The sequence below is a fragment of the Carassius carassius genome, chromosome 49, assembly GCF_963082965.1.
Source record: "Carassius carassius chromosome 49, fCarCar2.1, whole genome shotgun sequence".
Classification (NCBI taxonomy): domain Eukaryota; kingdom Metazoa; phylum Chordata; class Actinopteri; order Cypriniformes; family Cyprinidae; genus Carassius; species Carassius carassius.
Window position 1 is genome coordinate 15,040,319 of NC_081803.1, and position 24,115 is coordinate 15,064,433.

General features: G+C 35.4%; 3 protein-coding genes and 1 long non-coding RNA gene across 8 annotated transcripts; 2 read left to right on the forward strand and 2 right to left on the reverse strand.

The window, feature by feature from the left end:
- Positions 1-2,376: 2,376 nt before the first annotated feature.
- On the reverse strand, positions 2,377-9,332 carry LOC132132687 (spartin-like). 3 transcript variants are annotated; one of them, XM_059545163.1, is made up of 8 exons: positions 8,118-9,332; positions 7,696-8,042; positions 5,509-5,703; positions 5,278-5,428; positions 4,791-4,985; positions 4,530-4,688; positions 4,278-4,368; positions 2,377-2,901 (listed from the first exon to the last, which is right to left on the reverse strand). In XM_059545163.1, the coding sequence occupies exons 1-8, from the start codon at positions 8,407-8,409 to the stop codon at positions 2,685-2,687; spliced, it is 1,647 nt and encodes a 548-aa protein (XP_059401146.1). In that variant the 5' UTR covers positions 8,410-9,332; the 3' UTR covers positions 2,377-2,684. The 3 variants fall into 3 exon arrangements, with proteins under 3 accessions (XP_059401146.1, XP_059401145.1, XP_059401147.1); XM_059545164.1 differs by adding an exon at positions 3,190-3,246 and having other exon boundaries at positions 2,776-2,901; positions 7,696-9,332; XM_059545162.1 differs by having other exon boundaries at positions 7,696-9,332.
- Positions 9,333-11,198: 1,866 nt separating this feature from the next.
- On the reverse strand, positions 11,199-19,461 carry LOC132132450 (uncharacterized). The gene is made up of 3 exons (XR_009429041.1): positions 19,343-19,461; positions 17,930-18,038; positions 11,199-11,397 (listed from the first exon to the last, which is right to left on the reverse strand). It is a non-coding gene; the product is annotated as an uncharacterized LOC132132450 (long non-coding RNA).
- LOC132132449 (serine-rich and transmembrane domain-containing protein 1-like) lies at positions 16,042-20,772 on the forward strand. 2 transcript variants are annotated; one of them, XM_059544821.1, is made up of 3 exons: positions 16,042-16,260; positions 19,145-19,760; positions 20,675-20,772. In XM_059544821.1, the coding sequence occupies exon 2, from the start codon at positions 19,164-19,166 to the stop codon at positions 19,512-19,514; it is 351 nt and encodes a 116-aa protein (XP_059400804.1). In that variant the 5' UTR covers positions 16,042-16,260; positions 19,145-19,163; the 3' UTR covers positions 19,515-19,760; positions 20,675-20,772. The 2 variants fall into 2 exon arrangements, with proteins under 2 accessions (XP_059400804.1, XP_059400806.1); XM_059544823.1 differs by having other exon boundaries at positions 19,145-19,745; positions 20,659-20,751.
- Positions 20,773-20,998: 226 nt separating this feature from the next.
- LOC132132103 (regulatory factor X-associated protein-like) lies at positions 20,999-24,063 on the forward strand. 2 transcript variants are annotated; one of them, XM_059544358.1, is made up of 4 exons: positions 20,999-21,110; positions 21,204-21,659; positions 21,774-21,884; positions 23,448-24,063. In XM_059544358.1, the coding sequence occupies exons 2-4, from the start codon at positions 21,288-21,290 to the stop codon at positions 23,541-23,543; spliced, it is 579 nt and encodes a 192-aa protein (XP_059400341.1). In that variant the 5' UTR covers positions 20,999-21,110; positions 21,204-21,287; the 3' UTR covers positions 23,544-24,063. The 2 variants fall into 2 exon arrangements, with proteins under 2 accessions (XP_059400341.1, XP_059400340.1); XM_059544357.1 differs by having other exon boundaries at positions 21,019-21,659.
- Positions 24,064-24,115: the final 52 nt, after the last annotated feature.

Genomic DNA, 24,115 nt, shown 5'->3' on the forward strand with positions numbered 1-24,115 from the left:
TAGAATTACATCACTTGCTCACCAATGGATCATCTTCAGTGAATGGATCCCATCAGAATGAGTCCAAACATATATATATATATATATATATATATATATATATATATATATATATACATATTATATATATAAAAAAAAACATCTTGATAAATTTATTTCATACAAACAATCTCCTTTTCACTTCACAGGACATTATGGGCTGAATTCTTGTGGATTATATGGATTATTGTGATATATTTATAAACTATTTGGACTCTCATTCTGATAGCACATATTCACTGCAGAGGATCCATACATCGTAAGTGATGTAATGCTGAATTTCTTCAAATCTGTACAGATAAAGAAACTCAACTACATTTTGGATGGGAGTACATTTTCATTTTAGAGTCAATTATTCCTTTAAGACAAGGTACAGAGAATGTTCTTGTGAACTGTATGATTATATGATAAGGATAAAATTAAGAATATTTGCTTGGGGTCATGAGTGACCCCAAACATTTTAATTATCATCCCCTCCCTGTGGCATGGCTCATCCAAGTCTTTCTTGCTTCTCTTCCCTCATTTACAGATTACTTCTCACTAATTAACTTTATTTTCATGCTGTCTCAGCAGATTGATTTTAATCTAGTCTTTGGCAGAAACCCACATTCAGCTTTGCCAGGCTGTAATGAGAAACAATTGCACCATGCAGCAATAGCCGCTAAAAGTAAATGTGTATACAGTATACATAAACTGATGCATAAATTAAAGCGTCACTTCTATGTTGCACAGACAGAGGGCGTGAGGTATATTTTGCATATAAAAAAAACCCCAACTGTTTTTGAATGGCACATACTGTGCATGTCTGTGATATTTATTTTAGAATGAATAACTATTTAAAATAATTATTTTTTTTATATAGGGTATTTAAACATTTAAGATAATTAATTGATTTAATTATATAATTTATATTAAGTTTTAAATAAAAATGTATAATTAAAATTTTATTAAGAAGATTTGGAAGTTTTGTGTGTGTGTGTGTGCGTTTAGCTGAAATGCTTACACCTGATATTTAATTATTAGTGAATAGAAGCCAGTCGAGCTAAAGAGTATAAGACAAAAGTTACAGTGGTGCTGTGTGTACACAATACATCAAAATAACAGCATGGCTCATTCCCTCACAGCTCCAAAGTATAAAAACAGCCCGTGCTTTGCCTGCCACATATTTCATTATGTATCAGCATAGGACCCTTGATCATTCATTTGATCAGGACTGATGTGAAGAGGAACCGTCAAAGATGATGAAGACAGAGTCAGCAGAAAAATCCATGACTGAAGTATGTGAAACCTTAGATATGTACTATGACCATAATGTTGGACTAATTGAATTGTCCTGTTGTTTTTCTAGCAGGTGCCCCCAAGTGTTTCTTTATACCATTACAGATTAATTGCAGCAGCACACTATAGAGGAGGCCTAAAAACACCATACTGTAATTTCCTAAATATAAAGGCTGCGGTTATATTATGATAAGATACAATACTGCAACAACAAAAAAGAAGGGGAAAAGAAGTGTAAATGTGTGTCATCTTGTTTTAAAGCGAGCTGTGGGATCACCACAGAGGGTCTCGAAACTCTAGTCTCTCTCGAATTATATTTGTATCTCCATCTGCTCCTTCAGTTCCAGCTATGTCTCATATCTTGTCTTCCACTCGTTCTCTGAACAGAGATTGAGATATGGCTTTTAATTAATGTATGAATTTGTGCTTTTTCTAACCAGATTATTAGTCAAATGTTGGTAGGTCGATGTTTCATGCATTCGATCATTTACAGACATTTTCCATCTACACTGTGATTTTCTCCAAATCCACCAGTGTGCTCCTCAGGTCTGACACAGAAGTCCTGTAACATCTCCATTAAATCGATTCACAAATTTGCTAAATAATAAGTCTAACCAACTTCCAACTGCAATGGCTGCTATTCATGACAGGAGTCAAGCCATTGCTTTAAGATGATTGGACTTACTTGATCGCTCTGTCTTGCTAGACTTCTTCTTGCAGTTGGGATAACTCATCATTTCTGAGATCAGTTTCTCCCATCTTCAGTTGGAGTGACAAACGATAAAGACGCAGAGAAAGGATATTTTGAACGGGCCTTTACATTGGTTTACGATTTGACAAATCTGTATAAAATCATGTTTAGGAGAAAGTATGCAAGAAGAATTTTCTTTATTACAACCATGGTAATTGTAATAAAAAATAAAAATTTAAATAAATAAAACAAAGTTACAAATAGGCTAGTAAAGTTATAAATGGTGTTACTATGTTTTTTCGGTTTATGCTACTGAAGAGTAACATAAGCCACAAGAATGACAAAAACAGTAGGCTAATAGAGTACAGTGATATTAATTCCTAGTTTTAATCCAAGTTCTCTTTTTTGTGCATCTTTAGAACGCAAAATGCAAATACAAATACTTCTGCAATAATCATTCAAACAAGGTCAAATAAAATGAAATAACTTGTTGTTTCCCTCTATAAAAATAACCCTCTGAATAGATTTAAGAAAATAAAAAACATCTAAGTATAACAGGGAAGTACATTTCCCTAAAACAGTACTCAAGTCTAAGTGCATCTTTCTGTAAACAAGTATAAGCCTTTTGTATTACAAGATTGCACATGATAAAAAGGTAATTCATGACGGCTAATATTTATTGTTTTTCCTCATCCTGTCCTTTCTTAGGTGGCTTTTCCTTCTCAGTTCCTTCTCTTTCCGAACCGTCCTTCACCACTGCTTTTGCAGTGTGCTTGCCTGTGGTCTTCAGTATACTCTTGATGCCTAGGTTGTCCACATTAAATGCTGTGACACCTACATTGACAGCAGACTGGACTGCAGTGTCTGCAGCTTGTCCTGCCTCGTCTCCATACCTGATCACAAACATGGAGATATTCTGAGCCAAATGACCTGACAGAAGTTCATGTTATGTTGCTGACTATTGATTCTAAAGGATATTTGAGAATGGCAAACATCTTAAAATGAACATAACAGTAAGCAGACAAAATGTTGCATTCACCTCAGTTTTAATTCCGAAAACATTCGATTGGGGATTGTTAATAAAAATAAGCACCTTCTCAGCAACCACTGAATGGACAATAATGGTCAGTAAATAAGGAACTGTGGGTAGGTTAGTCAGAGAAAATGCATTGTGTTTTTACCCGCCACCATTAATATGCTGTTAGGGGGGGTCCAAGAGGCTTCCTAGACCCCTAAATCTGAAAAAGCAACAGGAAAGAGTAAATTAATCCATTTCCCAAAGCACTGAAGTTTGGATAGGTATATAGTAGAGGTGTAACGGAAGTCACTGTTCGATACGTACCTCGGTTTTGGGGACACGGTTCAATATAAATTCGGTACAACAGAAAATGTATTTCTTAATTTATTTTGAACAGACAGTAATGCTACATGTAGGATGAGCGGTTGTTTTTGATTTTAATTAGATTGGATAATTTCAAGATTTAAAGCAAAAACAGAACTTGATTTGTGACATTATGCTACACAAGACACCTGCACAAAACAAAAACAGCTGATGGAAAGAACGAAAATGACAGCAGGTGGCACTTTTGGAACAGCAGTGATCGTGTTTCCTTGGGCATTATATGGAGGTAAGAGGAAAAGAAAATGCCATCAAAGTTTTTCTGGAGATGGTCAGTTCCTCTCAGAGATACATTCATAAAAAACCCCACATATTTGTCTTCCTGGATTTCAAGCATCGTGAATGGTGAGCTTGATCTGCCTGGTACAGTACATTCTCCTCTTTACAGACCTCATAAAAATTCCACAAAAATTACATTTTGGGAAATGATGGTTATGTAACAGAGATCCACACAAACCAGTGCATCTCTAGAACCCCAAACTTTCCCACAATGCTGATTTACAACAAGCAGGTGGTTCTTAGAGCTCTTGCATGGCATCTCTAAACTCGCCATTCTTGTTCTGGATTTGGTGTGTAGATCGTCTCTTCTTCTGCTCTTTCATGTGGTGAAATTACACAAGTGCCCCCTTCTGGATTGAATGCCTATGACTGACTGTATTCATCGTCTGACTGCATGAACCGAACCGTGAAATCAGTTCTGTGACAGTTTGGACGAATACATGTACCGTTACACCCCTAGTATATAGCAAAAAAAAAATAAAAAATAAATGAGCAGTATTGGACTCTTGGGTTGGAAGAAGAATAAAAGGAAAGCAGAAGAGAAACAGTGAATCAGTGAATCCTGAAAAACAATAAATAAAAAACACCTACTTGTGCCTCACAGTAGTCACCGTCTCTGAAGTTATACTTTTGCCAATGGTCTTTGCTGCTGTTTCCAGACTTGACCAGAGAGTTGACAAACCTATGGAACACAGTATGCATCTAAACATGAACTTAAACACCATTTGTAAAGTTATAAAGGAGTTTGAATATCTTAAAGTTTGATATACTTCACTTAATTTAGCAGGACAAAAGTAAAATGGCACAAGCCTTTCAGAACATTTGAATGATCAATTTGTTTACCTTGTAAGCTGCTTCCTGCGACTAGCTTGGCTCCATCCACGTTGGAGCAGTTGTCTTTACTTTTCTTGATGGATTCTGGGATGAGTTTAACACCATGTTTTTTTATGTGTGGAGCAAGTTCTTTCCCAACTTTATCAGCTACAGCAGCAACCCCATCCACTGGTGAATAAAACAAAATGTTTTATACATTTTGCAAAACAGGATATAGAAAAGCTTTAAATATTTCACTATAGGATAAATCTAATTACACCATTGTTTTACCTAGATACTGGCTGACTTTCACAGCACCCCCAGTGGCCTGCTTAGCTGCATTGAGGCCTTTGGTGACCTTGGGGCTGACCTCTGATGGGGTCTCCTCTGGAGTGATGTTTCCTCGTAGCTTAGATGCTCCTCTCTGGATGGCTTTACCGGTAGCTTCAGCTCCTCGCACAAGCCCCCGACTCAGCCAGGAGGTCCCTGAACAACCACAGTGGAAATATCACAATACCTTTAGCACTTGTTTTCCCTCAGAGTGTATCAGAGTGGCCTCTAGTGGCTAATTATAAAATGCACCAATAAGGTGTTCAGTGCACTCTTAAATAAAGGTTCCAAAGAGGGTTTTTCACAATTATGCTATAGAAGAACCATTTTTGGTTCCCCAAAGAACTTCTCAGTGATCAGTTCTTAACTTCTTAACAAATATACTAGCTATCCAATGAGATTCCTATCAAAATTTCAGGTTACGTTACTTTAATCTTAAAGTTCAGACCTGCTAGAATGTTCTGTGAAATTTTTTCGCTCCACAGAGGAAGCATTTTTTCCTCCCCTCCTGGTGTTTGGGTTGGAGATGTTTCTGAAGGAGGAACCTTCTCACTCAGGTTAATGTCTGTTCCTGCAGCGCCACCTTGTTCTTCATCTACCTTAAAAGAAAATCCCTGTCAATTTAATCATTTTTTCAATTAATCATACATTTGACCAAATCAAATCTGAGCTTGGGTACCTGGACCCTGAGCTGTGCCAGAGCGGACAGCTGTTCCTGGAACATATGCCTGTCTGATGCAGGCAACTCTGAGGACAGCACCACCCCAACATAGGACCCCGGCACTGCTGCGGTGGTATTGGGAAATGTGAACACACCTTTGTGGCTAAGAAAGACTGGTGAGTCGGGGTACAGTGGGTAAATCCAATCACAAACCTGCAAGCACAAAATTTTATCAATATTTAAAGACTTTTTACTGTACATAATTATTTACTTGCCTTTAAACCGAAATGAATTAATTTGGCGTGGAAACAATTCACTCAGATATTGCTAATAAATAAACAGTTGCAAAGAAACAGCAAGTAACACACTGAACTAAACATACAATTTTGAAAATAAAAAACACTGAAATAGTATTTTCTTGTAAATTGTACTCCAAATAATATGTTTTAATTGCAACTTTAACGTTTTTTTTATTTTTTTATAATTAATATATTTACAAAATTTGTTAGTGCGATTAATCATGTTTTTATTGTATTGACAGCCATAGATTTTAACAAGAACGTTTTAGGATTTAAAACTTTTAGAGATTAAACCATCTATATCAATAAAAAAAAGCATAGTTAAGAGAAATAAAATTTGCTGCAAATGTAATTTATAATTTCAAATAATTGATAACTTTTAGGCTAGAAAAATGTTAGCTAAATCAAAATCTAAAAAAACAAATAATGAACTTAAGAAAAATATTTATAATATCATGCATAATATTTTAGTGTGCCAATTTATTTACAATTATTGCATATGAGGGACAATTCAGGTCAAATAAGACTGCAATTATATTGCATATGTTTGTGCACGGTGTGATTATTCAGAAAGCCACACTTTGTTCTGGATTGCTAAAGTGGGACAAAAGACCACTGTGGAAGGCATGCAGCAGTTAACACGTGGACTCCACATGTCCTAAATCAAGCCCCAGAGCCAATACTGCACAGAGCTGATGCTCAGCCGTTTAATGAGATTTCTATTTGCTGAAACAGCATTCAGACCGACTCTGTACAAAGAACCCTGGCATCAAAGACTGTTTCTAGCACTGAACAGCCTAAACAGACCTAAAGCCTTTGATTGTAGCAACCACACAGTCAGGTTGGACAGGCTTTTGCGGGTTTGACAGAAGAGGTGAAACTGTGAAAACACCTGTTTGACGTCTGAAAGTGAAATGGTTCTAATCCATGTCAGATTTGAGGGATACAAACAACCAACTGAGAGAAAAACTTTCTGAGTTTAAAAGTCATCTTAAATACTATCTATCAAATAAGCCATACTAAATAAATCCCAGGCCTCTCTTAATAAAAAACACAAGGTTTCTACTTCTCTTTTGCTCTATAATGCTCAGGAAAGTGTATAATTGCATAACATGAAAAGCATGACATCATTCGCATTTTTTTTTGCTGTCAGCCAAGAATGTTCAACAACCAAACCCTACGTAGACGTAATTCTTTATAAAAACAATAGAAAAAACACCCAGGTTCAAGTGATCATCACAAGACTTCTCTGGTGTGAAGGTGAATCTATACAATTCGTATCAAGGTGATGAATAGTTTGTTTATAGCGCAAATAAGGGTGTATATAATGCAATGCTATATGACCAAAGTTTAAAACAAAAGACTTTCATAATATTATGAATTTAATTCATGCGCACACACACACAAACACCTTTTGAGGATTCTTAATATTTGTGTCTTTGGCAGTAAAAATATCCATCTATAAAATGGGTTTGAATAATCTTTTTTGGATAAGGTTCCTTAATTAAGACCTGTTAAATTAAGTTTAAGTTTTTCTTATCCCATTTTTTCACAAAGTTCATTTTTAGCATAAATGAATGCAAATCATTTTATGATAAAAAAGTTAATCTCTTTCACAATTTAGCATTTATATTCTATTATATCACTTAATTTAATGATCTTTATTTTGTTGTCATTTTAGGTCTAGTAATTCCGGTGTGCTTTTGTCTTTTTTTTTTATTATTCCAATATTAATTGTTTTATTTCAGTGTTAGTTTTAGCACTTCAGCTTTAACTATTTACTTCTCAGCCAATACAACATCTCTAATTTTTGGTTTAAGTGCTTCAAATTTTTGGTCTAAAGTATGTAAGTATATAAGGATACACATTAGTAATAAATAAAAAATGTTATCCAAATACTATTTACCTGCAGGTAGGCTGGGGCATAGCCGGCACTACTGTTCTGGCTGTTGTATATGATTATTCGTAGAAACCCTGGATAAGAAGGGGCGCTGACTTGACCCTCAGCAGAAACGAAGAACATCTGCACCCCACTGGGCAAGAACAAAATCTCCATGCCAACCTCTCTGAGATTGACTGGGGCAAACACCTGGCTCTGAGGTGTCTGGTTTGGAGCAGCTTGAAATGGCCCGTTGCCTCCATGAGAGAGTGACAGATGCCCTTCAGACGGTTGTGGAGTGTAGGCTGGAAGTTCAGCAGGTACAGTGCAGACTGCCGCAGGGGAGGCAGGATGAGCAGAGGCCCCCCCTGAAGCTGGGAGAGGTGTTCTGGTGGTAACTACTGGCTGGGGGTCCTGGAGGACAGGAAGGGTCGGATAAAGGCGATTACCCGAATTCGCTGTGGACTCCAGCACCCCTAGACGATCAGTGATGGTGCTCAGAGTCTCGTTCATCCTCAGCTGCGTCTGTCGCGCGAAGTCCCAGTAGCGCCCGACGCATCGCTCACCTCGGGTGTTCACCGCTAGCCCTGTGAAAAGATGCCGCCTGCCCAGTTCGTACAGAAGGAGCGCTTGGTCCTTATTCTCCATCTCATCATACTGAAGCCCTGAGTTCAGACACTGCAGCGCTTTCTCATAGTTCTCACGAATGGTGCGGATTTCAGCCGGTTCTGGGGACTCCATTACCGTGCCACGAAGCGCAAATGTATAACCCTTCTAACGAAAAGTATTTGAAACTTGCAAAAGGGTGGCATCTTTAGCGTGCGCTTAAAATAGTAATGAAGAGATTTTTCCCCATGAAGTCACTCGACGAAATTGTGTAACCTGATGTCACACAGCAGGTTAGACAAGATAATGAAAAAAAAGTTAGAGCTTCTGGTCACTGACGCTCTGCTGATGTTCAAAGTTGCACAAAGTCAGCCCGAAAAATAGGGGTATCGATTGTCTCCGTTCATACCCAAAACGATTTTAGCGCCAAACTTGAATATTGAGAGGGTGTTGTCAAGCTGCACTGTAATGACGCTTATTAAGAGTGTGCGATGGACAACCTGTGCGGTTTCGATCGCTTATGTTTGGCTGCCACACATGACTTACGCGTTACCAAATCATTTTCCCATTCATAAAAGCCGGTTTACAACATAAACAAGTTCTCTTTCGTAAAATGAGACGCAATTCAGTGCGAACGGCAGAGGTCGTCGTGACCCATAAAACCAAATTAGTGTAGGCTACTAGGCAGAAACAGATTTTACAACGGAAGCAGTAATGCAACTTGATCGCTTATTTGAAATTCAGTTGTGTACATGATGTTGCACAAAGCATACAAGTAAAATACATGGTATAGGCTACCATAAAAGAGAGAATCTAAAGGAAAGACAAAGTGGTACAAAACCATTAGTTAATTTCAGCCTTCAGACTAGCTTTACAGAGAAACAAGTCACAATATTGTTGACTACTTTATAGTCTTAAGCAACCTATGATAAAAATCACGTTGAGAAGTTTAAAAGCCACATTTAAAAAGTAATCGTTCAATTTACAATAGACTTAAGAGCTGCAGTTAATTTGTTGGCACCAAAGCATCAAGAGAGAGGCAGACTCCACAATATCTGAAACACATATTTCATGGCACTAATTATGATTGATATCTCCCCATTGAAAAAACACAATTTTTTTAAATATAATTTTTCAATGAATGCAGAATTTTATAAAAATTGTTATACATCTTAGCCCAGCTATTTTAAACTGTTTGATCACATTCTTTGGTTATTATTATGCATTTTAAAAAAAATGTATGTTACATTGGTAGGAATAATGAGAAAAAAACAACAACAAAAACAACAACCATCAACACATTTCAAATTTTGTACTTTTTGTAAAATATAACATCACATTTTTATATTAGTGCTACCAGTATTACAACATCAATATTGTAAAAATTTTGTAACATTTGAATTTTTTATACATTTAATTTGTATTTTTACTAGCAACTGCAATTGGATTTGTATTGTAAAGCTTAGTTCACTGTTATCCCACTGGTCACTATTGTGACCATCAACATGTTTACTCATTCTATAAACACACTCAACACTCTTTTGAGTGAAAAAATGCAAGTAAAATCATTTATTGATTTAAGAGCAGAATATGAAATCTCTAACAAACAATTTTTTAAATATTTACAAATCCGAAGTGTCACTAACTCTCTGATTAAGGGGGATAAAATACGTTGTTTTTTTTTGTCAGAACTGGAGGCCTTTTTTTTCTGAAAATACAATAAAAGGAATGATTTCTAAATGTTATCATATTTTGACAAAAGAATCCCAATCTTCTTTCCGACCTTTAAAAATAATATGGGAAAGAGATCTAAGTAAAACCTTTGAAGATGATGTATGGGTAAATATTTGTAATAGAATTCATTTCCCATTCACAAGTATTAAGATTAAGGAGACTAATTTGAAGTTTATCCACAAAACCTATTTAACACCTTTAAAAATGCATAAAATATCAAATGATATTCCAGCTGTGTGTCAGAGATGTAAAAATATGGATGGGACTTTTTTACATATGTTTTGGGATTGCAGTCTTTTAAAAGATTATTGGAGATCAATCCATTCTTTCACTCAATCAGTTTTGGATAAGCATTTTGACTTGAGTAACAGTCTATATTTGTTAAATGATATTGATAATTTAGAGTTAGATCAGAAAAAATGCAGGTTATTTATTTTGATATCATTATTTTGCAAAAAAATGCATACTTTTATATTGGAAGAATGCCCCCCCCATCGCTTAAGACTTTTTTTGACCAATTGTCTTCATTTCTGCCATTAGAAAAATTAACTTTGGAGAAATATAACCGTGGACATCTCTTTAATGAATTTTGGTGCCCTTTACTTTTAGCTTTTGGAAAATGATATGACCTTGTAGATCAAGTTCTGTACCCATGCTGTTTAATTATTTATTTATTTATCTTTATTTTATGTGGGTTTTTTTTTTTTTTTTTTTTTTTTTTTATTCTTTTTTTTTTTTATTCTTTTTAATTTTTATGTTGTTGTTATATCCCTATGAGGGTGGTGGGTAGTAAAATGTTTAAAAGAACGTTGTATACAGAAAATGTGTCAACCTTACAATTTGGGTTTTTTTCCTCTGTATGTTATATAAATGATTTTCTTTTGAAAAATAATTAAAAAAAAAAAAAAAAAAAAAAAACACACACTCAACAAAACTAAATATATGTGAATGCATATAGTAATACTAGACACCTCAAAGATAATGTGTACCAAAAATTCTTTGTCATCTTTATGTTAACATACTTTACTAGCCTTTTGTTTTGGAGCATTGCAAATAAATACCAATTAAAGTCACAGCACCTTAAGGTACCGTCACATGGCAACATAACCATGGAAACAGAGTATACGTTTCTTTACTGTTCATTAGCTGACAAATAACATGTCAAAATTTTTTGTTTTAGTTTTTTCAAAGCTGAGAAAGACTGTAGATGTGCTGCTCATATTGAGAATGTTTAAGGATGTTTACACCAGCATGAGCTCTCATTTAAGTCTGAGTCCTGCGAAGACCGCTCTCAATATTTGATGTAGGACTCAACAATTCACTGCATGGGCCTCGACCAGGGACTTCTTAAGAATTGAGATTCTCTGCAGGTCTCACACTACAAAGCTTCTATAAATCGAATTAAAGATCTTGGTAACACTTTATTTCAGGGTCTTTTAACTAGTTGCTTATTAGCATGCATATTACTAGAATATTAGCCATTTATTAGTACTAATTAAAAACATTTTACTGCCTTATTCTACTCGACCTTATTTTAAATCCTTAATCCCCAATACCTAAACTTAACAATTACCTTACTAACTATTAATAAGCAGCAAATTAGGAATTTATTGAGGGAAAAGTCGTAGTAAATAGTGAATTAGTGTTCCCTACTCTAAAGTGTTACCAAGATCTCTGTACAATAAGAAACAGCAGGGCTGAATTCAATATCTCAAGCACGAGATCACAAAGAGAGAACCCTGACATGTTTATAACACAAATGCAAATTTCAACATATAGCAATCAGGAAAACTGCTTACTCCACATTTCAAATGACAATATACAAAGTAGTTAATGACTGAATGTCTATACAATTATTTGTGATTTGCAGAGTATAAGAAGAACTATTCCTGTCTCTACATGGCCAAAACAGGCTTTAAACTGACAAATTCTTCCTTATCATCCCTGGTGCTGCTGTTTTCTCTTTGTCTGACAGCCAGGGAAATCAGGTGGTGTGGGTATAAACAAATATCAGGACATGATATATTAAACCCAGAGCTGTAAATTACGTTTGTGCTTACTATAGTTCAGGAGGATATAAACTTGAAGATTCTTCTCCCTCGCAAGTAAACCCATGACTTCAACACTAGAGAATTCAGAGAATGTAGTATGAACACTCAAGGTACTGACGTATAGTAGCCTGTTTGGAGTTCTGACGTGTATTGGACTAAGATCAGCATTTGTATAAGGAATCCCTCTGAAACATAGGAAGTGAGTTATTTGATAACTTATGTATATGTATGTACATTGTCTAAAGTTTGCAATAAGGAGTTCTGTATGCTGTGTAAGGCAGACTGAACTGGGTCCTTGCCATTCTATCATCTTGATGTATTGCAGCAGACAATCTGCCAGCAGCTGAGCTATAGCGATACATTTCCATTTCTCATACATGCTGAGAACTGTCGGTGCCAGTTCATAGCTAAGGCCAAATTGTGCCAAAAGTCTGCAGGCAGATATGATGGAGTTTCACATATTTCTGTAGCTCAGCTGGCAAAGCATGGCATTAGTTGCTCTGGTTAAAGTTATATGCATATCTGTAAATGTCGGGAAAAAGAAACAAATGAGTAATTAAATATGCATTTATTTTGTAAGTCTACAACTTCTAGGAGGAAAAGAAGACCCCATATTTATTTTTAGTTGTTTTTATCTATATTTTCATCCAAAATGTAAATTTATGCCACTTACATTTATTGAAAATAAATTCAATTCAATTCAATTAGAATGTATCTTTCTAGCTATTTTAGTCATTATGTATCAATCTTTTCATAAATGGTGAAATTTGAGACAAATTATTAAATATACATTGTTCTATTGAATTTTTTATAAGAAAATGACAATTTCAATTCATGTTTTAAATGTAAATTCCTGACTTTTATGTGTCTGTATGCCATTTAAATTCACCTTTAAGTTAGATTAAAATAGAATCACGTCATAATTGCTACTTTTAGTCTTGTTTATGTCCATGTCTTTGTCCATAAATGTTAAGAATTTAAGACAAATCAATTTAATATTTATAATACTTCTCTAAGAAAGATACCTTTTTTATAAGTTTTTTTATTATATTAAATAAAATAAAGATAACATCCATAAATGTTGAAAATAGGAGCCAAATTATTAAATATACATACTATAAATGTAAATTTTCGTGTCTATATGACAGGGTGGGAGTTGCTAGGCCACTAGAAGGTGATTCTGTCTGAGCTGTCAGAGAAATACAGAGACTTCTGAGACTTAGATTGCTATGCAAAGAGCATCATCTCAGCTGGGAAAAACTGGAAGACGGGAAATCGAAAGAAAGGAGAGTGTGCTCGCCATAGACTCTTCCTCTGACATGCTCCACTTTGCAAACCTTCCCATAGTGCCTAGATAATTCCACAGAATAATCCTGACTGACACACTGCTGTTGTCTGTCACAAAGCTTCTTCAAACATGACGCTCTTGTCAAAAGCAGTAGAGCAGACTCGGGGTGAGTGAATGATTCATTTTCAATGCGAGCCATTCCCCCTGAAGTCAGCACACAGTCTGATGAAAACGGTTCAGGCGGCCTTGCCTTGATGCCGTGAGTTAACATTCGACCTACTTGTGCAATGAGAATAAATGCAGCAAAGCTGGGCTGAATCGCCTGCATCAGGGGAATAAGAAACCTTCTCTGATTTTTACAGTTTTATGGATTAGAGGAAAAATCAGCCAAAGCACTGTTCTTATCAAAATCCAACAGCATTCACTGATGTGCCTCAGCGCCGGCATTAGCTGGAGCAATTATAAAGACCCAAAGGACAGGATCAGACACAGCAGGACTCAGGAAGAGTACCAACAGTCCCCAGTGGGCATCTGAGCTGACAGTGGAACGCTGCCAATATATGTCTAGAGGCAGAAATTGCTCTCTAACTCCCGTCCTTGCACAATTTAGGAGGAAATCGAATACTTCAATGAATGTTAAAGAGGTATTTTAGCCAAAAACAAGCATTCAGTCATTATTTTCTCACCCTCATGTGGTCACAAACCCTCGTGTCATATGACTTACTTTCTTCTGCGGAACACAAAAGAAGATGTTTTAAAAAATGGAAAAATGTTTCATTCATACTCTGTAAAAATTTGTTATTTTCCATTCCATTTGTCGATAAATGTATAAATTGTACAACAAATGGTTAAATATTACGGAGACCCGCACATGACATGCAAGAAAAAATAAATAAATTGTTCACACGATTTACTAATTCGTTCCCTCAATGTACTAAAACGTGCACACGATTACTATTGCGTTCCCTCGATTTGCTAAATCGTGCGCATGAGTTAGCAAATCAAGGGAACGAATTAGTAAATCGTGCGCACAATTTATAAATCGAGTGAACGGAATAGTAAATCGAGGGAACGCAATAGTAATCGTGTGCACGTTTTAGTACATTGAGGGAAAGAATTAGTAAATCGCGTACACGATTTAGCCTAATATTTTTTCCTGCATGTCATGTGCGGGGCTCTGTAAAATATACATTTATCTACAGATTTTTTTGATGTTGTAGATCTACAAAGAAAAATATATTCTTAATTCACTTAAATTAAGTTTTAAATTTAATTGGAAACTTATTATTGCTATTATTATTGCTACTATTATTGCTCTTAGTTGTTTTTTATATCTATATTTACATGTCTGTATAACACGTACATTAACTTATAAGTTAGTTCAATTAAAGTAAATAACATTAAATAGAAACCATTATTGCTTTGTCTTTTTGTATCCACACCTTTGTGGTTAAAAATAAATAGATGCTCAAACTTGAGACAAATATTTAAAAATACATTTATATATTTCATGTTTTGTAAATCTGCATTTGTAAAAATATTTTTTTTTGTCCATACACGTACAAAATTAAAATGCCATAGTAAGATATGTACATAGGGTTTTATGCTATATCTTATGTTGTTAAATTAATGTTTATTATATTAGTGTCATTTTTTAGTTATGTTACCCTGATAGCAAAAATTCTGGTAACCACTGCTGACATCTTTTTACAGTAAATTTCACAGATTTCTTTTGTGAAAGATCAGTGTTGTTTTGGACCCTATTGACCAGCATGGACAAAAGTAGTTGAATTACAAGTTTAGAATGACACAAGGGTGACTAAATGATGACAGAATTTCATGTTTTGGTGAACTGTCCCTTTAATAGGAACAGAGAATTTTCTACTGGTTCAAGTTGAATCACTGATGATCAGTGAGTTGGAATGCAAGCCTTCACTATTACTGAAACAGAATTTCCATGCATGATATAAAATAATAGAAGCGAGCTGTGCCAGACAGTCATGCTTTGCTTTGCGTCGATCCATAATCTGTGTTCCGTGTCTTCAGTGCACAGAGCAGAAGAGATCTTAAGATCTTCTCAGGAGGCATGATGTCTCAGGTTCTGTTGACATGCATAACTCTGCCCCACCACTTGCATCTGAAGCTCCATGTCAGTCCACACAAGACTCTCTTTACACAGACAGACGTGGCATAAATTCAGTAACTGAGATAACAAAGAGATTTTGTGATTTTGATGAGCTATTTTAAAAAATGTAAAAATAAGAAATGGCCAGTACTTCCTTTCAGTTTTCATCAAAACAGTCTCTGCCACCTGAAGAATATGTTCAAATGTGACATCTGACTGGCATACACTCTTTAAATTAAAGGTGCTTTATTGACATCTATGTTTTTCCATGCAGAACCTATAACATCTGGAACCCCTCCATTCCACAAAAGATTATTTAAAGCAGAAAAATGGTTCTTTTGATTTTTAAATGTTCTTCAAATTTAGAAAAAAAATTATTTGAAAAACATTTACATTTATTTTGTGAGTTATGTGAGGCATCCTTTTGGTTTTAACTGAAACATAAATCAGCTGCTAAAGAAAGTGAGAAGACGTCAGTAGAAATGAGGGAGGAATGAGAAAGTGAGAGAGATAATAGGAATGAAACGGAGAGGGAGGGGGAATTCAGAGTACAACAGATGGACAGTCGATATCCAGCCCGCTGTTGAGAAACAGCTCTCCAGACCGAACGCATTCAGAAACGCTGCTTCCTCCTCTGCTCTCAATACAAACATAAGTGGCAACATCTCAGCGTGCGCTATAGCTTAAGGAAACCCATGAGCAATTCACTCCAGGACCCTGAGATGAGCGCGACGGATAGCTGTGTGATTTAGTGCTGACGTTTTTGTTTGTTGTTTTGCATCAAAAAGGTCAGTATTTCTACTATATTTACTCCGAAAAAAAAGAAAGATAAAAGCTGATGTCATTTTCGATTTGAATGTTAAAAAACTAAACTGTTCTTAAATATTCATTCGGACTTAAATGTGCATTTAATGTGCTTAATTCAAATTATCAATATGCTAAGTGATTAAAAAAATACTGGACCATCATCAGGTATTCCAGTCAGTTTCAAATCTCCTTTTCTCCTCTCTCTGTTTTTCGCCATCCCCCATCCCCTTGTTCATTGATATCCTCTGTGGAGTTTTATGTTTGAGTCATTTTCTTAATAGCCAGATTCTCCTTCCCCAAGATTCTCTAAATGAAATCCATAAACGGAGATTAGATCCGTACATTGTAACGACCCGCTGAACTTCTCCTGGAATTGCAGGCAAACCACAAGAGGGATGGAATGATTTATACTGCCGCAGGGATTCTCATCTCGCTTGTAAATTGAAAAGCTGGTGGGGGGAACGTTCAAGTCGACTGAGGAAACGTCCAGGAAAATAAGTGTGATTTCCCATTTGTTGCCGTCTTCTAGCACATTTCTGCAGACAAATTCATCTCAGAAAAAAGAAAGTGGTCATAAATCACGACCCTTTATGAGAATCTCAGGGCCCAATGTGGCACAGATGACTGTAGTCCCATAGAATGAAGCTTAGGGGGCTGAAATATGCCAGCAAACAAACAAATAGCAAGTTTTGTGTTGTGAGGTAAACCACAGTATAAAAATAATTGTTTTGTCCAAGATCTGTGTACAATTTTTAGGGTTCTTCATATGCAGCACCCAAAATGCATTCGGTTTGCAATAGGGTCTCAGTTGTTGGGATAGTCCACCCAAAAATTAAATTCTGTCCTCATTTAGTTTGGCTACTTATATTCTTCAAAATATCTTCTTTTGTGGTCAAGAGAATAAGAAATTCATACAGGTTTGGATAAACTTGAGGATCAGTAAATGATGACAGAATTTTCATTTTTGGGTGAAACATCCCTTTAACTGCATTAATTAACTTCATTATTATTTTTTCTTTTTTTCAGCTTTTCAATCTTAGTTCATGTTAATTCCAACATTTACCAATGCATTTTTAAATCAAAAATGGTATGTGTGAGCTATTAACAGATGAATAAAAATTGCACATTAGCTAATGTTAATTATATCAACAAATGAGATTACTGTAAAGTGTTACCATTATATTTAATAATTAAACTATAAAGCACAATGTATGTGAAAGAACACATAATAAAAAGGCACATATTGACCTGTAACCAGATGATGAAGAATAAGCTCATTTACACACTAATGCACCTAGAGCTCTCTTATAAATTGAAATGAAAAGGATTCTCGCACAGTTGAGGTGACTTTCACTAAACTGTGCTCGTCTCGGGGGAGCTAAATGTGAATCATGTAGTGCTGCCTGCTATTTGAGCTTGAAAATATGAGAAACTTTTCTGCTGAATGCATCTTGGTCTTGTATAAGCTCAGATTTTGAATGGCCACAAATAAACCAGCTTTGTAAAATCCACATTTTTGATACCGACAGACTGTCAAAAAATGATTTGAAATATTGCTCTATTTAAATTGGGAAACTCTGTGACTCGGGTACATCTCAATCTATTATTCATGAGGCGTGAGTATGCATGCTGTGTAAACAACTGACTGACCTTCTGTGTGCACCACTGGGAAGGTGTGACCACCCCAAAGTCCTAATGGACTGGCGGTGGCCTATCAAAAACCTGCACCAGTTTATGAGCCCACTGATATGCAGGTTGCCTGGATACAAAAAGCATAATTAAATGTGATTATCATCCTCTTCACATTCAATCTGAAGTATTTAAGTGTTCTGGTTGTTGTTTTGTTTTTCGAAACTATACAAATCCAACATTCGTCAAAGACAGAGATCAGATAAGGAAACTCTGGTGGCTTGATGTAAAATATGACTGGCCTGATAGAAGAATAAAATTATGACAATATTCTCATCAGGATGATGCATTGATCAAGAAGTGGAAAGCAACAGCAAAGTAAACTTTGGAAAATGTCTTGAAAAAAAGTCTTTAGGACCTGTAAGAAAAAATATTTTTATATGATTTATTTAATATATTCCTAATGATATTATTATATTTTAATATAGTATAATAATTTGTATGCTATAATATATGGGTATTGTATATTATTTAATTATAATATTAACTTATTATTATATTAAAATTAATAAAAAAATATTGTGATATTAATTAATTATTGAAATTTGAAAATTAATCTTGAAATTTAATCATTGTAATTTAATAAATTCATAATAAATTTAATACATTTTTGTTCGTTACTATTTATAATTTATTCAAAATTTCATAAACTAAATAAACATATAAAAATTTGACCTAAAAATGCTCCAGTAGGACATTTTCGTGGTATGGAATAACATTAATGTGTCCAATAATATTTTAAAATATCTTCTGAATGATCTGTATGATCTTATAAGTTCAAATGCTTCTAATCCTAATATGTTAAAGTAATTTTAATATTATATAGCATAATGTATTGTTAAGTTATGATATATTATAATATACATTTGTTTAGATTTGAATCTAATATTTATTATGATACAATATAAATGACGGTTTGTTGTTATTTGCAATTTATTAAATACTTCACAAAGTAGCTATACAGTAGGCCATTAGTGGGAATGTAACAACATTAAAGTTAATATCCAATAATATTTTAAAATATGATCTGTATGATCCAAATCATATGTTCACAAGAGCTTAATCCCAGAGTTTTAAGTGAACACTAATAAGAGTAATAATTTAAATTACAAAACAGCAAACTAATTAAAAAAATCATAATTTAATCTATCCTTATCTATCCTATCTTCTAAACAGATCCCTAAATCCACCAGCTATGTCTGGGATGGATGGGGCGGTGGAGGAGATAAATGGTACAGAAGTGGACAGCGAGAGTTTCCTGAGGTTCAGCCCTAAATCTCTTTCTACCGGGGCGGCCGCTGCCTCATACGGACGGACTGCGAGTGTTTACATCTATGTCTCCATCTTCCTCAGCTTGCTGCTCTTCCTCCTTACCCTGTTGATCATTGCTCTCCACAGGCTGAAGAACATCATATCTTCTAGTTCTTCATATCCAGAATGTGGCAGTGAGGCCGGGAGCTCCTTCACTAACATGGAGATCTGCAGCATTTCCTCACAGAGATCCAGAGTGTCATCGCTGTCCGGACAGCAGAGAAAGACAGATTGATTACACATGTCTGAACGTTCTGAATTCTAGAAGTTTAGAAATATTCTAGAAAGTAATTTGGTTAAAAAATAATAATAATTCCACAAACCTTGTGTTAACTTCAAATAAATAATCTACAGAGGATGCTGTATTGAAATAGACTGTATTAAAGCATTATCATAAGGCTTTGTGTGATTTTGGAAAAATATTAATGACTTGTGTATCTCAATCACATTATGTACATAATGAACTGTAAATAGAAAAACTGTCATACTTACTCTGTCATACTGAAAATGATATTTGACAATGTCTAAACTTTCATGGCTTTAATGCACCATGCAAAAAAGTTACAGAACACGAAAATCAACAGTATAGTGGCCCCCAAAACTATTATTAATGTATGAATTCCATTGCATTAGAAGTAAAATATAGCAAAAGATAATAATATAAATATTTTTTTAAACTAATTTCTGCATATACTCAAAGTGTTAAGGTGATTTTTATGAAGCCGGTTTCACTCAAGTTCATAAAGCTCACAGGTCCATTAACTATGGACAGGATCCAATAATGTTTGGCAACCAGAAAATGTCCAAATACTTTCAGTAATTTTGAAAACAAATCTATGTTATACAAATTAAACCTGTACTTTTATATTTAAATTTTCTTTTGAAAACAGAAAAAAAACTATGAAAGCCCATTTATGCCAAAAACAATTACGAGATAAAAATATGAAATTATGGCATATACTGTCATTATGACGTAAAATATTAAATTGACTACATAAAAAGATGAAATTATGACATAAGTTAAAAGAAATAATAATAATTAGATAAAAAGTCCAAATGATGAAATAGATAGAGATAAAAAGTTTCATTTCATAATTGTTTATTTTGATTTCCTATCTCATAATTACGACATTTCGCTATTATGATCCACAAAGCATTTTTTCCTTTTGATGTCGAAAAGAATTTTCATTATTAAAAAAATTAGAAGTATTTGATATTTTTAGACACTTGTCTTATCTACTTGATAGATACTATTCACAAATGGACGATGGAATAAAATATAAGCAACACAGATAAGTAATGAGAAGTCTGGGGCCCATAAAGTAAACTTGAGGAGTGATATGGTTAGAATGTTTATTGAGCTGACAGCTGTTAGGAAGAAACAACAGCTGAAAGGTTTTAGTGATCTCAGCAGTTATGTGCTGGGTGAGATGGATCATTGGTGATGTCTTTAGCACGTATGTTGGTTGAACAGTAACTTACCTGTACGAGAGATCTGTAGGTGTGATTTTGAGGCTTTATCATACAACTCAGTGTCAATACTCTGCACAATGGCGCAATAAACGGAGTAAAACGTGTTGGCTATTTTTTGTGCTATAATCTGCCATTTAGTCTGATATCTAGACATCTAATGCAATGACATTCATGCAGGCTATATACACGTGCAAAAGCAGTTGGCGCCAAATTGTATTCAGGTATTTGCATCGCTGCGTGGTGCCGCTAGAGGGCGCAACGTCAGTTTCATTGCTCTCTTTCTGCACGGCCATCATTTGTTTTTTGTTGTGACAGGAGTCCTTCACAGCTCATATTCTTTCTTTTTTTATGCGTGTAGGTCTTATTTATTAGGGTAGTTTTATTTAAAAATGCGGTATTTTTAATTACACTCATATTTAATTATCTTAGTACTCATTTATAGTGTGCGGAGTTCACTAAAGAGGCACGTCTGGTCAGTACGTTCATAAAGGTCGGATGACAGGTGAGAGTTTGGGTTTTACTCTAAAAAGACATAATGAGCGACAGCGTTCATCTAAGTTGGACAAACACGGGTAAAGACGACCAAGCCCCCGCAGCCGCGGACAGCAGCACCACTCCGTCCGACCAGGAGAGCTTCCCGTACGACGCGGAAGACCCGGGCGAAGAGAGCGACGCGGCGGAGCCGAGAGACGGCGCGGTCAGTCCGGAGGAGCTCAACGACGACGACACGTCCGGGGAGAGCGAGAACGTGCCCAAGACCTGCACCTATGACGGCTGCACGGAGACCACGACGCAGGTGGCCAAAGCCAGGAAACCCTGGATGTGCAAAAAACACCGGAATAAAATGTACAAGGACAAGTACAAGAAAAAGAAAAGCGACCAGGCCATGTCCTCGGGAAAACTAGAAGTAAGGAAACGCTTATTTGGGATAAATAACAGCTTCAGCTGATGTATTAACTTTAGCCTTCATCTCAACATTATAAGCTTGTTTCAAATTGTTTTCTCTGTTCGTGATGTGAAGGAGGGCTCGGAGGAGAGGCCTGTATCTGTTACTAAGCAACGGCTGGGTACCATAGGAGACAGACCAAGCAGACCGTCCCTCATCGAGCAGGTGCTGAACCAGAAGAGACTGGTAAGAGCATGGAAACACTTGGGGGTGGCTCTAGAGTAGTTTTATTCATATAGAGCAGTGCTATTTTAATATTATCTATATACTAGGGCTGTCACTTTTGTGAAAAAATCTTTTTCGATTTTTAAGACATAAGTGTCCATTGAATCGATTGTAAAATCGATTTTCCACGTCTAAAAAAAAGACGTTTCCTTTTTCAACGTCAAATAACGGACGAACGTAAAGAGAGCGCTGGAAACGCACAAGTCAGCAATATTTCTTATTGGCATGAAGTTTCGTGCAGAAGGTGGGGGTATTACTGCCAATTTTCCATCACAAAAGCCGGTCGCTGTCAGCTTGCAATGGTCCTTTTCATAACTCAGAATTTTCTGTAACTAGATGCGCGAATGAGGCGAATTCGCGTCTACCGCGCCGGGAGACATCGAGACGCGCGTAAACGCGTCTTAACATTGAAATCATTCGCGCCAGGCGCTCTATTCGCGTTTGGTGTGAACGCAGCATAAGAGGTCGCTTTCGACGTCACTGGGTCTTATAGGCGCGTAAAATTGCTGGTATTTTCTGTCTAGCTTTCGCAACGCATACTGCACTTTTTGGGATACTTTATTTTCTTTTTCTGTTTGTTTGTGAGTTTTGTTACATCTATATTTTTTAATTGTTTAATTATTTTAAAATTAATAGTGTACATATTTGGTTAAAATCGATTCCCTATTTTCATTTTCGAAACTTTTTTTGGTTGGTCCGATCGATTGTGCAATCGATTTTCGAACTAAAAGTGACAGCCCTACTATATACTATTATAGTTGTTGTTACTATTCTAAATTGGTTTTATCTTTATAGTTCTGGATTTCATTTTAATGTGTTTGTTTTAGTCATTTTATTATGTGCTTTTGATGTATTTTTATATTATTTTTAAATAATTTTTATTTCATGTTTTGGTCTTTATTTATTCCCTCAGTTAATAATTTATTTTTTACCTTAAACTTGTTTGTAACCAATGCTACATTTGAATAATTACATCATTTTTCATTGTTTTCATCTAATATTTCTTACTTTATTTCAGCTTTATTTAATTTTTTTATAGTATTAGTTTTAGTTTACCATAACTAAAATAATAAATTAATACAATTAACAAATTAAACTAATAACATTTAACTCAACTATTTTTTGAAGGTTCATTTAAATTTTTTAAATATCGCCATTTTTTATGAATCCTAAATATTTATATTAACCAAATATTATTTTTTAGCAGAATGACGTGACGTGACATTCAGCCAAGTATGGTGACCCATACTCAGAATTTGTGCTCTGCATTTAACCCATCCAAAGTGCACACACACACTGTGAACACACACCTGGAGCAGTGGGCAGCCATTTATGCTGCGGCACCCGGGGAGCAGTTGGGGAGCAGTTGGGGTTCGGTGCCTTGCTCAAGGGCAACTAAGTCGTGGTATTGCCGGCCAGAGACTCGAATCCACAACCCTAGGGTTAGGAGTCAAACTACTAACCACTATGCCACGACTTCCCCGTAACTTACCATTAGCTGATGTTGATGTTTTTGGGTTTCAGTCTCTGCTGAGGAGTCCGGAAGTCATCAGTTTCCTTCAGCAGCAGCAGCGTTTACTGACCACACAGAATCAAGCTCAAACACAGCACAACTACTGATGACTGAAGATGTTTTACTCACCCTGTCGAGGATTTAATGCAGTCACATGTTCACAGACATTTTTAAATGAGCAGTATTCTATATTCATGTGGGAACCGTGAGCATCTATGACCTGCAGCCAACCTCAGTGGTGTGGAGACTATCAACACTGCATTCTGAAAACTGGGATATTTGACAAGGAAATATTAGTACTGCTGTCATCATCAAGCTCTTGGAGATCATGAAATGAATAAGAAGCTAAATCTACTGTATAGTAGCAATCCATTTGAATAGCCATCATGTTCAGCCACATGTAGTGTCATTAAGAAGTTTTAAATTAATTATAGTAAATATGAAATAGCAGCTGTTACCATAAAAAAGTTTTTTGTTATCTTAATCTAATCTGTAATGATGTGACCAGTGCAAGCTACATTTTATTTTTTTGCCACAATTTGACCATGTAGCTGGAAGTAACAGCATACACACAGAACTGTTCAATCAGCTTTATTATTTTAAACATGGAGTAAACTCAGTAGGTTGCTAAGAGCTATCAAATGAAGTTTTACTGATCTTGTGAAAATTGACAACCTGT